Source organism: Marmota marmota, unplaced genomic scaffold, assembly GCF_001458135.2.
Source record: "Marmota marmota marmota unplaced genomic scaffold, marMar, whole genome shotgun sequence".
Lineage (NCBI taxonomy): Eukaryota > Metazoa > Chordata > Mammalia > Rodentia > Sciuridae > Marmota > Marmota marmota.
Window position 1 is genome coordinate 28,054,900 of NW_026000108.1, and position 12,918 is coordinate 28,067,817.

The 12,918-nt window shown below is 34.1% G+C and overlaps 1 protein-coding gene across 2 annotated transcripts in view; it reads left to right on the forward strand.

Annotated features, from left to right (window-relative positions):
• Nucleotides 1–12,918, forward strand: part of Dthd1 (death domain containing 1) — a 62,430-nt gene that overhangs the window by 13,572 nt on the left and 35,940 nt on the right. For both annotated transcript variants that reach the window (XM_048784309.1, XM_048784310.1), the window contains one exon: nucleotides 11,950–12,114. In XM_048784309.1, coding sequence (XP_048640266.1) covers nucleotides 11,950–12,114 — 165 coding nt within the window. The remainder of the gene's footprint in view (nucleotides 1–11,949; nucleotides 12,115–12,918) is intronic.

Genomic DNA, 12,918 nt, shown 5'->3' on the forward strand with positions numbered 1-12,918 from the left:
CACCCACATCCTCCTCAACATTTAATATATTTGTGTTTTTGATAATTGTCATTCTGACTGGAGCAAAATGAAATCTTAGTGTTGTTTTTATTTTTGTTTCCCTGAGTGCTAGATACGTTGAACATTATTTTATACATTTGTTGGCCATTTGTGTTTCTTCTTTTGACAAATGTTAGTTCTTTTGCCCGATTATTCATGTTAACTTTCTTGAGTTCTTTGTAGATTAATATTCCTTGTCAAAGACTTTTTCCTACTGTGTACACTCTCTCTTGACTCCCTTAGTCATTTTTATTTGCTGAGATGAAGCTTTTTAAATTTGATGGCATCCCAGCTACTGATTCTTGCTTTTATTTCTTGAGTTTTAGGAGTCTTGTTGAGTAAGTCAGTGCCTGCACCTAAATGATGGAATGTTGATTTTGTGTTTCTTTCTAATAGTTGCAAGATTTCTGTCCTAATTCTTAAGTCTTTGATCCATATTGATTTGACTTCTGTGCAGAGTGAGAAATAGAAAGCTAGTTTCATTCTTCTACATATTAATATCCAGTTTTTCCAGAATCATTTGTTAAAAAGGCTATCTTTTCTCCAACATGTATTTTTGGCAACTTTGTCACGTATCAGATGGCTGTAAGTATATGGGTTTGTCTTTGTGTTTTCTATTCTGTTCCATGTGTCTTCATGTCTACTTTGATGCCAATACCATGTTATTTTTCTTACTGTAACTCTGTACTGTAATTTGAGATTGGGTATTGCGATACTTCCTGTATCAGCATCAGTTTTCTTGCTCAGAATTGTTTTGACTATTCTTCATCTTTTATTCTTTCAAATGAATTTAAGGACTTTTCTTTTTTTAGTTCTGTGAACAATGTCATTAGTATTTTGGTATTTTTATGGCGATTGCATTGAATCTATAGATTGCTTTTAGTAATACATCTATTCTGATAATATTAATTCTACTTATCTAAGAACATGAGCGGTCTTTCCATCATCTTCAATTTCTTTCTGCAGTAATTTCTAATTTGCATTGTGGAGATTTTTCACCTCCTTGATTAGATAAATTCCCCAATTTTTTGTTGTTGTTGTAGATGTTACTGTAAAACGGATTTTTTTTCTGATTTCTTCGTCAGCAAAATCACTGTTGGAGTATAGGAAAGCTATTGATTTATCAGTATTGATTTTGTGTGCTATTTACTTTGCTGAATTCATTGATTAGCTCAAGAAGCTTTCTAGTGAAATATTTTTGGTTCTTCCAGATATAGAATTATGCTATCAGCAAACAGAGATAGTTTGACTTCTTTTCCTATTTATATCCCTTTAATTTTCCTCTGTTGCCTGATTGCTCTGGCTAGAGCTTCAAGAACTATATTGAATAGAAAAGGCAAGAGTGGACATCCTTATCTTGTTCCTGATTTTAAAGAAATTGCTTTCCATTTTTCTTCATTCAAGATGATGTTGACTTAGATTCTGTCATATAAAGCTTTTGTAATGTTGAGATAAGTTTCTTCTATCCCTATTTTCTCCAGAATTTTTAAAATTCGAACCTTACAGTTACACATAATAGTTGGGTTTATTCCAGCATTTTTCACATGCATGGGTGCTGGATTTTATCAAAGGCTTTTGCTGCATCTGTTGAGATATAGTCATACGATTCTTATTCTTAATTCATTTTTAAGTGGTAAATTACATTTATCCACAAATACAATTTTTGAGTTATGAGTTCATTTGCCCCTCCTTTTCTATAGTTCCACATCTGTCACAAATAGCAGGGCAGAATATAGAGAGAAGTTGGTGGCATTGTATTGAATTGTCAGGAATGAAACTCCCACAAATGCACAGATAGAGGCAAATGCAATAAGAGCCTGGTAGAAACATGTCCTGGAGGTGACATGTTTTCACGAACTCATCCTATTGAAAACCTCAGAAACCTAGTCAGCACATGTAGGAGAAGGTCTCTATTGAATCCAGAGGAATCATACTGAGGAAAAATATTGAGGAAATCTTCGCCAAACACTGAAGATTTCCCTCCAAATCTGAGAAGAAGATTCAATGGCTACCACTGAAAATGGTTGGTTAGTGAACATTTAACCAAGGATAAGAAAAAAAAAATTCTACATGGTGTTTTAACAAAATAAAAAACAAGATTTCAAAAGAAGAGCAAAGACAACATTGAAAACTCATAGAAATATTGAGAGACTGTCATTTTGATATTTTGTAGTCATTGGAACAATAAAAATTACAGATTATTGGAGATTATTATAGAACTCTATTTTGTGAGTTTAATGTTGCTCAATAAGCATATTTAAAAAGAAAGAAAAAAAGAAAAAGAAAGGAAGGAAGGAAGGAAGGAAGGAAGGAAGGAAGGAAAACAAAACCCAGGAACAGAAAGTCATCAGGATAGACCAGGAAAAGATAAAAGGACATTAGGATAAGGTAGTATAAGATAACAAGCTCAGATGAAAAAGGATCAAAGTATGATAAAGAATCATTACAATGTGGCATAAACTAATTATTTGTTTGAAGGAGACCAAACAATCATAAAAAAGCAAAAATCAAAGGCATAATTGAATTTAATTTTCTGACGTTGATTAAAGACTTGAGTTAGAAAGTGCTGACTGATGACTAGAAAATAATCATGTAAAGCGATCTACATCTAGCTTCAATGTGGTGTTATGGTTTGAGTCCAAAATATCTCCCAAAAGCTGAAGTGTTGAAAGCATGGTCCCCTATACAACAAGACTTGGAGAAGTAACTTTGAGGCAATGAGTGGATCATGAGGGCTCTCACCTCATCAGTGGATTAACCCACTGGTGTATGGACTGCGGGGAGGTGGGACTTGTTGGAGGAGGTAGGTCACTGGGGTTGCACCTGGAAAGGACCCTCAGCCCCTTTCTCTCTCTTTCTCTGCTTTCCAGCTGCCATAATATGAGTAGCTTTCCTTTGCCACACCCTTCTGCCTCACCTCAGGCTGAGGGCTTGGCTGACTATGGACTCAGACCTCTGAAACCATGAGCCAAAATAAACCTTTCTTCCTCTAAGTTGTTCTTGTCAGGTATTTGATTCTCAGCAATACAAAGCTGACTAACATGCATGGCAAACTCAAACATAGGATTAAATAAAACATAAATCCATAAGCCTCCATCAGCAAAAACTAGATTAAGTAAAAAGGAATACAATCAATATGAACTCAGTCTTACTCTTGGCAGCACTAATATCAGTGGGGAGGGTGGTAGGGGGAACAGACTCAAAGTCCTAAAAGGAAACACGTGGAAATAGAATTTTCACCAAGATAAAGTAAAATATTTTGCTGTTTTTTTTTAAAAAAATATAGGGCTCAAAAATGTACTACTTATATATTCTTAAATAGATAAGCAGATAAAAGTTAAAGGTGATTTAAATAAAATAAATTCAAGATAGCAAGAATGATAAACTCTTAAACTTTATTTTTAAAAAATCCAGCATTGAACATAAATAATATGAAAGTCAAAAAAAAAAAGAAAGAAAAAGGAAAAAATGTTTGGTTGTTATTTTCCACGTTCATGGTCAGTGGAACCCTTCTGAGTTTCCAGTTTTATGACTGAATTTGTTCCAGCTCCCTCTTTGAGGCTGTTGATTTAAACTCTAGCATCTAGCTCCTGGTGCATGGTTGGGGTCAGGGAGAAGAGGTTGACAGCCAAAGGCATGTCCATGGGCTTAGTCGCTCAAATTCCCTTGAAGGAAGAAAATTCTTGCTTTTTGTGATCTTCTATTTCAAATCTAAAGGATTTTTCTCTTCAGCTCTGACATTTGTGTGTGTGTGTGTGTGTGTGTGTGTAATGGGAAGATGGCTCTTTGTTATCATTTCATTTGCAAATTTTCCAGCAGTCTCCACTTCTTTGCCTTTGCACATGATCTGTCTACTAAGGAAATCTTTTTTCTACCACACCTAATTGAAGAACCCTTGACTGTGTGAGCTCTTTCCTTCTCAGTGAAGACATCCTGAGATCTCTAGGAGAGATTAAATGCTCTTCTCTTTGGGCCAGCTCATTCTCTGTTTCAACCTGTATTTTACTGTAATAATATGTATTCTTTTTTTCCATTTATTATTACTTAGGACAATTGCAAGATGGTGCTTTAAAAACATTAGGTAAATTAAATAAACAGGAGCGAATGTGTGTAAGTTTAAATTGCATGACTAATTTGATTATACTTTCTGACAATGTCAAATTGATATATTATACTATTCTTTGTTATTATTAGTGCCATAGTAAATACATTTTCTCCATCTAGTGGAACACAAAGCAAGCAAATGAGAATCCATTTCAACTTGTTATTTACATTCTTTTCCCCTAAAGTGAAATCCTATCGAACATTTTCTATGGAAACAGAAGCATCATGAAATAGTAATCCATACTTCACAAAATAAAAAGGATCAAAATTATTTCAGGCCAAAGCATAGTCTGAATATTAAGAATAAAAGATCTGTATTTGATCACATTTTTTCATATCTGAATGATTTCTGGAAAAAGGATAAAGAGATTTCATTATGAGCCAGAGGACTAGGATGTAGCTCAGTGATTGAGTGCTGTCTAGTATGTACAAGACCCTGGGTTTGATCCCCAGAATCACCAAAAAGTGAAAAATAAAATTACGAGCTAGGAAATATTTCACAATGATAGTGAAAAGGAAAAATCATTGCTTAAATAAAAACATTCCATATTATGAAAGATATATTTTAGAGAGGTAGTAAGGAAAATACCTTTTTGCCCAGGAAACATGACATATTCTATATACTGCTATTGTTTTTAATATCTTGCTTGAATGCAATGTGTGAGTCATACCAAGAATATTTGTAAAATATACATAAATCATATCACATAATAAAAGAGATAACGGATTATGCTCCTACATAACTTAAGAAACTAAACATCATTAATGAAATTTCTCCTCCTTACTTGTCCCTCCCTTGTCCTATCCCATTTTCCCCCACTTCAGTTGCTTCTCATCCCCACCAAAGTTAAATGCTAGTCTGAAATTTTGCATCAGTGCTTGCTTTCATTCTTTTTTGTTTGACCAAACATACTTGCTTGCATCCCTATGCAAGGTCTCATTCCTTTTCTGCAGTGCTCTGCAGGCCACAAGTGAGTTGCAGAGACAGCTGTAGTCCTGTGGGAAGGTACCAGATGGACAAGGGCATGGATTCTGAGAAAACCAGTCACCAGGGATCCATTTCAGCGACTACCTCCCATGTGTGGCATAAGATTCTAGGATGACAGTGCTTTTTAAAATCCCTGGGGCTGTAACTGCACTCACTCTTTATGGATACTATTATGGATGTTAGAAAGACCACAATGGAGACAATGATGCAGTGGGTACACTTTTCCATTTTATCCACTCTGCCCAAGTTTCAATATATGTATTTGAAGCAGCCTTTTTCAAAATTCCATATTTCCTTTCTTTTCTTATATTTTCTATCTGTCTGTGTGTTATAAGCTCTGTGTTCTTTTTTCTTCACATTTCAGTTCAAAAAGACAATACCAAAAATATTTTACACTTAAAAATCTACTTTTATATGTCATTTGAATTGCTGTTTTGGACAAATATTACTTTTTTATTTTTTAAAGTTCTATTTGGCTCTTATTGAAATTTCCTCAGTCATTTCTGATAGTCTCTTGCTGCCTGTTTTTTTTTTTTTCTTCTTGAGAGTGTCCTTTATTTTACTTGACTTTCCACATGTTCTCATCCCCCATCTTTAGTCTTTGAAGTACTTTGATTTGTTGCCTCCTTCTGTTGACTGTCCATGGTATTCACCTCCTCATTTGTTTGGGAACTTTAATTTGTGAGCGTGTACTGGTGCACTTTTGCCTGAGTACATTGGAGCTACCTTCCTCCAGGTGGTATCTGTTCTTGCCTCTGCTGAGAATCAGCTGCTACTTCCCTGGAACTACTTCAGCCTCCTTATGAAGGTGCATCTTTCCATTTGGCTGTGATGACAAGGATTGGCGGCTTTATGTTCTGCTTATTTGATTATTGCTTCTAGTTGTTTGCTCATAAATACTAAATTGCTGGAAAGGCATTTTTCCTCATAGTAATCCCATTGTTCCTTTCTGGTTGCTAATAAGTGCAATCTTGGCTTTAAACATTTTTTTGGAAAGAAGTTTGGGGAATTCTTTTAAGATTCCCCTTCTTGCAAAGCCAAAAAATTGTATAAATAAAAAAAATCAAGTACGTCAGCATCTAGGTGTTCTGTATTACGGAGCGACAGGTCTCAGATCATTCATTTCCAATTTGTCTTTTATAGTTCTGTTTTATATGTGATATCAGTAATATTTTAGAGAAGCAACTAAAGAAATAAACAACAATTTTATAGATAACAAAAGCAAATGTTCTGTATTTTCCCTTGTGCTTATGTACTATATGGTTAACACAGGAAAATCTCATTTACTAGAATAAAATAGTTTCAGTAAATCATTGAAACAAATGTTTTCTGAAAAAATAAGATTTTTATTATTTATCAAACTTGAAAATAGAGTATTTGAAATATTTTTACTTACTTTCATATATACCATTGTCCTTAAGAATATAAAGTTGTGAATTGAAATGTCAAAGGAAATTTTAATTTTTCTTTAAATCAAAGAGAAACAACCTTTGAAAAGTTCTTAGTAATATCTATTTCTACTTGTTAAGATAAAGTATTGAGATGACTTGGAGCAAAAAAATTTTTTATCATGGGAAAAACTTTTGAATGTTCTTTGTATGGTATTAGCACATTTGTGGAAAGATAGGAAAGGTAAAACAGGGCACTCTTGGACTTGAGAAAGAACACTTGATATATATATATGTATGTATGATATATATATGTATGTATGATATATATATATATGTTATATATATATATATATACATACATAGTATATATATATATACATACATACATATATATATCTCAAGTGTTTTATATATATATAAAGTTTTGTTTTATATATATATATAAAGTTTTTATATATATATATAAAGTTTTGTCTACATAACACCTTATTTTTGGGAATTGTACTACAATTTCTAGAAAATGCCCTTTCTGTCCATGTGGGTACAATGGTGACTTCCATGTTTATCCATGTCACTACTTACAATTAAACACTTGGCCCCAAATAGGCTGTTCACAATTCCCTAATGTTTGAAAGTTTGATGTGGGAAGGGTCTTGGACCCAGAAATAGCAAGGTCAGTTTCCTGGGTAGTCAAATTCTCGAATGTAAAACTCTGAATTTTCTACTGTATAAAAAAATTCTCACTAGTAACTGAGAGGAAAAAAATGGAAAGATGCAGAGGTAAAAAATAAATAGATAGGGATGATCTTTGACAGATAAATAGATAAAAATGTGCAATATGTATAGATAAATAGATATAGACACATCTATATCTATATAGATATGCCTATCTCTATCTCTGTCTATATATTTAGAGACCAAATTTTGAGTGAAATAAGTCAGACTCAGAAAAGTAGTATGTTTTCTCTCATACATGGAATCTAAAAAAGTAAACAAAATAAACAAATAAAAAGGGAGACCAGTAGGGTAGAAGGGGACTTAGGGAGACGGACAAAAGAGGGTGAGGGTGTATGGTGAGTGAAATTAATCAAATTATGTTTTTAATGTATGCATAAATATAACGCAGTGAAACCCACTATAGTGTATAATTAATATGCTCAAATAAAATAATTTAAAATACTCATTTAAAAATAAAACAAATCCATTTCAACAAAAAGAAAAAAAAAGATGATTTTGAAATCAAATACAGCTTTTCTCTGAAATCTTCAATATTTGTCCATATTTGCTCCATTAACTAACAGGTATTATTTTAATTGATTCATTTTTATAATTGGGTACAATTGTTTTGGGTTTCTATTACTTTCCTAAAAGAATCTTAACAATGACACCGAATTTATCTACATACTTCTTGGTGCATGGGGCTTTTTATCCCTGGGAATGATGGGTAAATGCGCAGAGTGGAAACAGCTTCTTGAAAAAGAAGGGATGGAAGTCATTGCTACCTTTTTCTGTGAGGGATAGCATTACTGAAACATTTCTGTTGGATTGAGATGGATATTCAGAAGTCAGCTAGCAAGAAAAAAAATGGCTTAAAGGAGAAGGGAATTTGAATGCCTGACCTACGTATGTCAATAGGTAGGCCATGAACAAAACATGGGGACTTTCTAGCACCACGGACAGTCCTTTGGAATAAAGACTGTGTGTGCAGGTTGGGGACCAGAGTCAGTGGGCTCACTAAGATACAGTGGGGGCTTAAGCTCAGGGTGGGATAACTGAATTAAATATAAGCATAATAATGAGAAAAGATTTGTCTTATAGTTTCTTTTTAATTCTTGAAAAACTACAGTTAAATTAGTGACCTGAGCTGGTACAATAGTGGAGCAGTGTGGCATCACATCACACGAATCCTCTGCCCTCACCAGCAGTGAGACAGCAACACAGCCAAGCATAAGAGAAGGAAGACCATGCAAAAGACAGCTCACTGCCTAGATTATGCCGCCTGTGTTCTCTGCAAGATGACTGTAACTGGGACTAATGGCACCTAGGACTAAAACCCTGAAAGTTCATGAGCCTTAGTCAGAAGTGATAGTTGAATCAAGAAAGAACTTTTCTCTTAGTGTTATGATAGGGACTGGTCATTTGAATTGATATCCAAAGGTTATATATTAGTTACAAATGTTGAAATTAGGATGCATGATTTGACACAGAATATAGTTACTATTTTACAAGCCAAATAAAAAACCAGGTAGAAAAAGACTACTAGACATCCATTAAAATATTGTAGCATTTGGCTCTAGGCAATGTAACTAGGTGTACTTTTCTTTTTCCATTTACTTTTCTATTTTAAAATAGTTGTATAATCAACATGCATAACCTAGAATGGGAAAAAATTAATTTTTTGAGTGTAGCATGCCATTTAAAATCAGTACTTTAATAGCTAAATTATAGTTTTCTGAGAAAAAGTTAATGACATTTACATTTAAATGACTATGCATTATGCATACCACAAAGGAAATATTCTGAAAGTAAAATATGATATGTGATTTTGATGATATGATTGCTTGCCAAATTATGCATTATACTATTTCTTTTCACAAATAAAGAAACATGTGCATTTTAATCAGTATTCTCTATGAGCATGGTTCTGTCAGTGTACCTTTTGGCCAGGATAAAGTCTGGTCATTATTGAATTAACAAATTGTTTTAATAAGGGTTTGCTATAGTTTATGCAACTATGATGACATCATAGTTAGGTTTTGTGGATCCTTAAAAGTACCATTCATTGTTAGACAATAATAGCTGTCAAATTAAAAAAAATGTTGTTAGTTGTAGGTGGACACAATATTATTATTATTATTATTATTATTATTTTGTGGTGCTGAAGATTGAACTCAGTGCCTCACACATGCTAGGCGAGTGCTCTACCACTGAGCTACAATCTCAGTCCCTTAAATTTATTCCTGAAAACAGTTTTTAGTGGCAGAAAAGCAAATTGAAAGTGTTTAAGTGAAAAGGAAATTTTTTGGTCTATATAAATAAAACGTCTATGGCTACATTCATCTTTATAATTTTTTTAATCAAGAAGATCCTCTTTTCTTCTTTTTTCTTCTTTTCTCCTCCTTTTCTTCCTTTCCTTCTTTTCTTTCTCTTCCTCCTCTTTCTTCTTTCTTGACTGTGCCAACTACAGTCTCTGACTTGCCTGCCCCTTATGCTGGCAATGTGGCTCTACTACATATTTAGAGCTACTGTTCATGGAAAGAGCATAGTTCTTTTCTCCAAGTATATGCATAAAAGCCCATGGCTTAATTCTCATTCCGAATCTGATATAAATCCATCTCTGAAAATTTCACTGAAAAAAGAAGGAAGATATAGTGCAGATTAGCCTAGGTTATGTTAGGATGACAAAACTACCAAACCCCAAGGATTTGTAACAATAGTCTTTATGTCTCACATATACTGTGTGGCCATCAGAGGTAGGCTGCCTCTCAAAACGTTCTCACTCTAGGATGTAGGCAGATGGAGCAAGTACTGGTTGATTGCTGTTATAGTGGTAGAAGAAAGACCGTTGGATGGATCCATTAGCAACAAAATGCATGGACTCAAAGTGACACATCTATCTTTCCTATACAATTAATTATCCAGAACTAGACATATGGTTCCACTGAACCACAGGGGCCAGGACATGCTAGGAATGTTTCTTTTGAGTTGTAGCACATTTTCCACATCATGTACTATGAACAAGGAGAAATTGGATATTTGGTGAACAGCACTGATGAATGCCAATTATATTCACTCCAGGATCTGGGGATGGGGTCATCTCATCACACTTGGGAACCTATAGTCTCCCACAGAAAAATTTAAACTATTGGTAGAAAAAAAAGTGAATAGTTGCTTCCAGAAAAAAAAAAGTCAACATTATACTTAATTAACTCAATTTATGGTAAATGACCAAGGTTCTTATTGAGTCAACCTTCCTGTGTGAATAAATTAACTACCAGGGGTTAAAATTTTACCATCTCTGTGGTTATAATCCAACAGCCAAAAGCGAAATATTTTTACCCTACTCTTGATTTTAATTTGGTTTATCTCCTGAAATAACCAATAAAGATTTTTCAAGGCAGATATTTTAAATCTTGTGCAATTAGTAGTCGCTAGGTACTAAGACAGCTAAATCTGTTAAACTATGGTGGATTTAAGTCTACAACCCCAAAATAGATGTGCTCCTAAAAGAGATGTGGGATTCATACTTGTATCTTCATTCTTGTACTTAGCTAGAATGTTTCTATTCCCTTTTGAGTTGTAGCACATTTTCCACCTAAGACACTCAGCATCCAGGACTTTCCTTCTTTTGGCTTTGAGGAACAGATAACCTCTCAAATGAATTCCAGAAAAAAATTATTATAATGCCACAATAGTTAAGCTCTAATTTTCCCATCTTGAGGATTTTTGCATCTCATTAATCTTCTACTTTCTTCTGTAGCATCTATTTTCCTCTCTTAAATCTATTAATTTCCATCTCCAGCGCACTACAGCTGAAGGAAGGTGACAAGTTACATTCTCTGAGCTTCTTACTTAATTCCAAAGAAAGAGAATCAAACTGGCTGATGTTAGAAGTTGATCTACTGTTAAACCACTTCTGGTTGGTGAGAAGTATCATGAGGCATTTACAACTGCTCCTTTCAGGACCTTTGTTTGACAGGTTATGTGAGAAGAAAAATTATGCAAGAAAGCTAACTGACTATGCTTGATTAGATTGAGGCTATTAATACTACTTCTTATACTCACTACAGTTATAAGTGATTTATAATTATACAAGTATCACTTAAACCTAAGATGTAGGTAATACAATTATTCTCATGTTATAGACACGAAAACTGGCATATAGGCACACCAAATAAATTCCCATGGTCATTTGTGAATAAGAGGCAAAGCCACTGAAGAGTTGAAACTGGGCAGTTCCGTAACAGAATCTGTGGTGCTATGTGTTACACTGCATGACTACTCTTGGCTATTCTAAAACATTTGGTTTATATTAGGAAGATCATTAATGATTTCAAGAGTTCCCTTTTACCTCTTTTGCCAGTGGTAAAATGTTTCTCATTCTCAAAATCTCATTTTTAAAATCAGCATTTTCACTTTGCAAGCTTCCCTGAGCATTTCACATCTGCTCCTAAACCACTATATACCTTCCTTTAATTACCACACAGATCACCTTGTAATCAGATAATCTTTTGATGCCATGTGCTTAGGTAGGCAAGGGCTGTATCTACTTATCTTTGTATTCCTGGTGTCTGGTGTAATTACTGGAACATAACATATACTTAATGGATTATTATTGAATTATTCACTTGATGAAAGAATGAATGCATTATATATGGTGTACGTTAAATAAAATTTACCAATTTCTCTTCTGCTGCCTTTATATAGGACAAAAAGTGCTTCCACAAGAAAACTTGGGAACAATACCTGTGAATCTTTGAAATTACTGGGATACAGAAGCCAAGACACTGGTTGGTTTGGGCTTGATGATGTTGTGGTGAGAACCATCCCGAGTGGCTTGATATCATTTGAATTGCATGAACATTTAGAGAGGTAATATAGTACTAAACGATTGGAGTTGATTTTCTCTCCTGATGGTCTATCTTTGATGTTTGTGGAAATCCAATCACAGGATTGGATTTTAATTCCTCAAATAAGAATAAAAATCCCTTTTAAGATCTGCTTAAAATATAAACTAGAATTGACATGAATATGCTGTTTGTAATTTCTTTCATGATAGTTTAAAACAAGTGCTTTTGGAAACCACTCATAACTTAGATTTCGTTTTATAGGTTTCTTTCAACTCCAGAATACTTTTAAAATAGCATCTTCGTTTCTGAAATTCACGGGGATAATAATTAACTGTTCATATCTATGCTCATCTCATAACTATGTATAGATGAACTGAATTGGTTATTTCAGTGCCCTCATTTTGCTTTCTCATTTCCATGTTTTCTAGACGGTCCATTATGAGGAGCATTTGAATCAGTTTTAAGGTTCATGAGGAGTAGACACTCATGAAGAGAGGGCAATCACCATCTCTAAAGATAGCCTTTATTTTATAATGAAAACTTTACATATACAATTATCTTGGATCAAAATTCTGTAGAAAAAAAATTCTAAAAGTGCAATTTATTTACTGAGGAGCCTCTTAGGCCAGTCTTGTAAGGAAATGAAAGGAGGTAGAGCCAGGGAAGAAGATAGGAAAACTCTGGTTCCAACTGAAGTCTTTCCCCAGCTGAAAACTCAGGAGGGCTCTGGAGTACCAGGGAGCTTGGCTCTGTGCCCTCACATCAGTCAGTCCTTGTCTGTGGGAGAAGGCTTCTCTGAATTAGGGGCAACTGGAGGGCAACTTCT